Genomic DNA, 1,860 nt, shown 5'->3' with positions numbered 1-1,860 from the left:
TATATATATATATATATATTTGTTATTATTATTTTTTTTTTTTTTTTTCACCAAATTATGGTAAGTTAGTGACGACTTCTCATCCCTTCAGCAATCTTTGTTACCAGAAAACTAATTTCTTGAACAAAATTATTTTTAATTATCCTTTGTTGATTTGATTTGCAGTGAACTGAATTACCTTTAAGTGTTAAAAACATTTATAAAAAAAACCTATTAAGGCTGAATAACAATCTTTAGCAGCTTTTGTGATATTTGATTTGGTATGATAGATATTTCTAAAACTACTTTCTTCTTATTTCCTAGCTGTTTTGTAATCTATGTAAAATAAAAATTGTGGGTAGAGCAATTATATTAATGTTGGGAACAAACAAAAGTCAATTAAGGGTATTATTTATTGTTTGGATTATTATAGGCACAAAATATTAAATACCGAGTAAATGCATTAAACTGGAAACTCAAATTTAATACAACTATTTATATTCTATTATAATAGTTATAAGGTGTGTAGGAAAGAGATATTGTTGCTAACATGCCCAATATCAGCTTAGTGTAACAATTATATTGTATTATATTAAAACTGCTTTATAGAGGAGATGTCTATATTTTTTTTATTTACTTACTTATTCCCCCTTCTCTTCCTTTCAGACACTTGATGTTATAATCATGTGTGTTTGGCATCACCAGTGAGACCAACATCTTACAGACTTTATGACTTGATGTTGGTTAAGGTTAGATACAGAGTAGATTCTTTGGCAATCTGTTTGTGACATTTTCATTGCAGGCAGAACCGCTTTCTTTGTGTTCAGTTGATAATTTGGAGGATAAGAAGTAATATGAATTTCATGGATTTATTGTTGAATTTTTATACTCTTTGCTTTCAATCAACAAATGCAATTACTCAAATATTTAGCCAATGAAGCAAAACCAGTGATAGCATGAATTTCTTTTCATCCGAATAATTTGTTGACTGAATTCTCTGCTGTTTTTGTTACTAAGTTATATCAATGATAAATGTTATACAAATATTTATTTCATGAAAACTTTAGAAATATATATAATGCTACAAAAATTGCTCTTAAAACGGTAACTGAACCTAGCAACAGTTGACTGTTGCTAGGTTGAGTTAAAGGATTCTGATACATAGAATTAAGAGAACAAAACATCATATTATGTAATGAACAGTTTAATGTACCAGAACTGGTGTAGTTATTTTTGTGTTATATTTCTTAGAATATTACTTTATCATTCCTGTATGGAGGCAGTTATTATGATAGTGAGAGTGTATTGATGTCCTAACAGCCAAGAGGTTATTTACCCCATTTTTGTTTCCTTATGTAAAACAGTGCTTCAAGTCACACCTTTTTATGTCAGAGATAACTAGTGATTCATTAGAGATCAATGAATTAAGTATCTGAGGAAAATATATATTGGGGGTGGTATGATCAACTAAAAAACCTTCAATGACTGGCACCAGCAAAATAGTATATATTTCTCATTTCCTTATTCTAGTTCATTTTCTAAGGTAGATGTAGCAGTAGCAACACACATACACGTGTGTGTATGTGTGTGTGTGTATGTATGTGTGTGTGTGTGTGTGTGTGTGTGTGTGTGTGTATAGAATGTTGGGGATGTGCTTAGTCTGGCAACTTATTTGATCTAAGGTTGTGACTTGAATCTGCATATTAACCATTCAAAACACATAAAAACTGTAAAGCTTTTTTAAGCATTATTTTGTGTCGAAATTTTTGTCATGCTAAGTGCAACTTGGTCACTGGCACAGCAGTTTTTGTGTGTTTTTGAATGCTTGATATGTGTCTTCCAACTGTAATTGTGTGTGTGTGTGTGTGTGTATGTATATAT

At 30.2% G+C, this 1,860-nt stretch overlaps 1 protein-coding gene across 22 annotated transcripts in view; it reads left to right on the top strand.

The window, feature by feature from the left end:
- LOC106881120 (rap guanine nucleotide exchange factor 6) overlaps window positions 1-1,860 on the top strand; it is a 453,933-nt gene that overhangs the window by 419,948 nt on the left and 32,125 nt on the right. Inside the window, exon 31 of one of the 22 annotated variants that reach the window (XM_052966984.1) lies at window positions 646-1,834. The exons of the other annotated variants lie outside the window; for them this stretch is intronic. Within the exon in view, the coding sequence (XP_052822944.1) occupies window positions 646-653 (8 nt within the window). The 3' untranslated portion in view covers window positions 654-1,834. Of the gene's footprint in view, window positions 1-645; window positions 1,835-1,860 lie in introns of those variants that run through there. 22 annotated transcript variants of the gene reach the window in all.

Source organism: Octopus bimaculoides, chromosome 4 (genome assembly GCF_001194135.2).
Source record: "Octopus bimaculoides isolate UCB-OBI-ISO-001 chromosome 4, ASM119413v2, whole genome shotgun sequence".
NCBI classification, from domain to species: Eukaryota; Metazoa; Mollusca; class Cephalopoda; order Octopoda; family Octopodidae; genus Octopus; species Octopus bimaculoides.
Note: the sequence above shows the minus strand (reverse complement) of the source record. Positions and strands in the feature narration are given on the sequence as shown.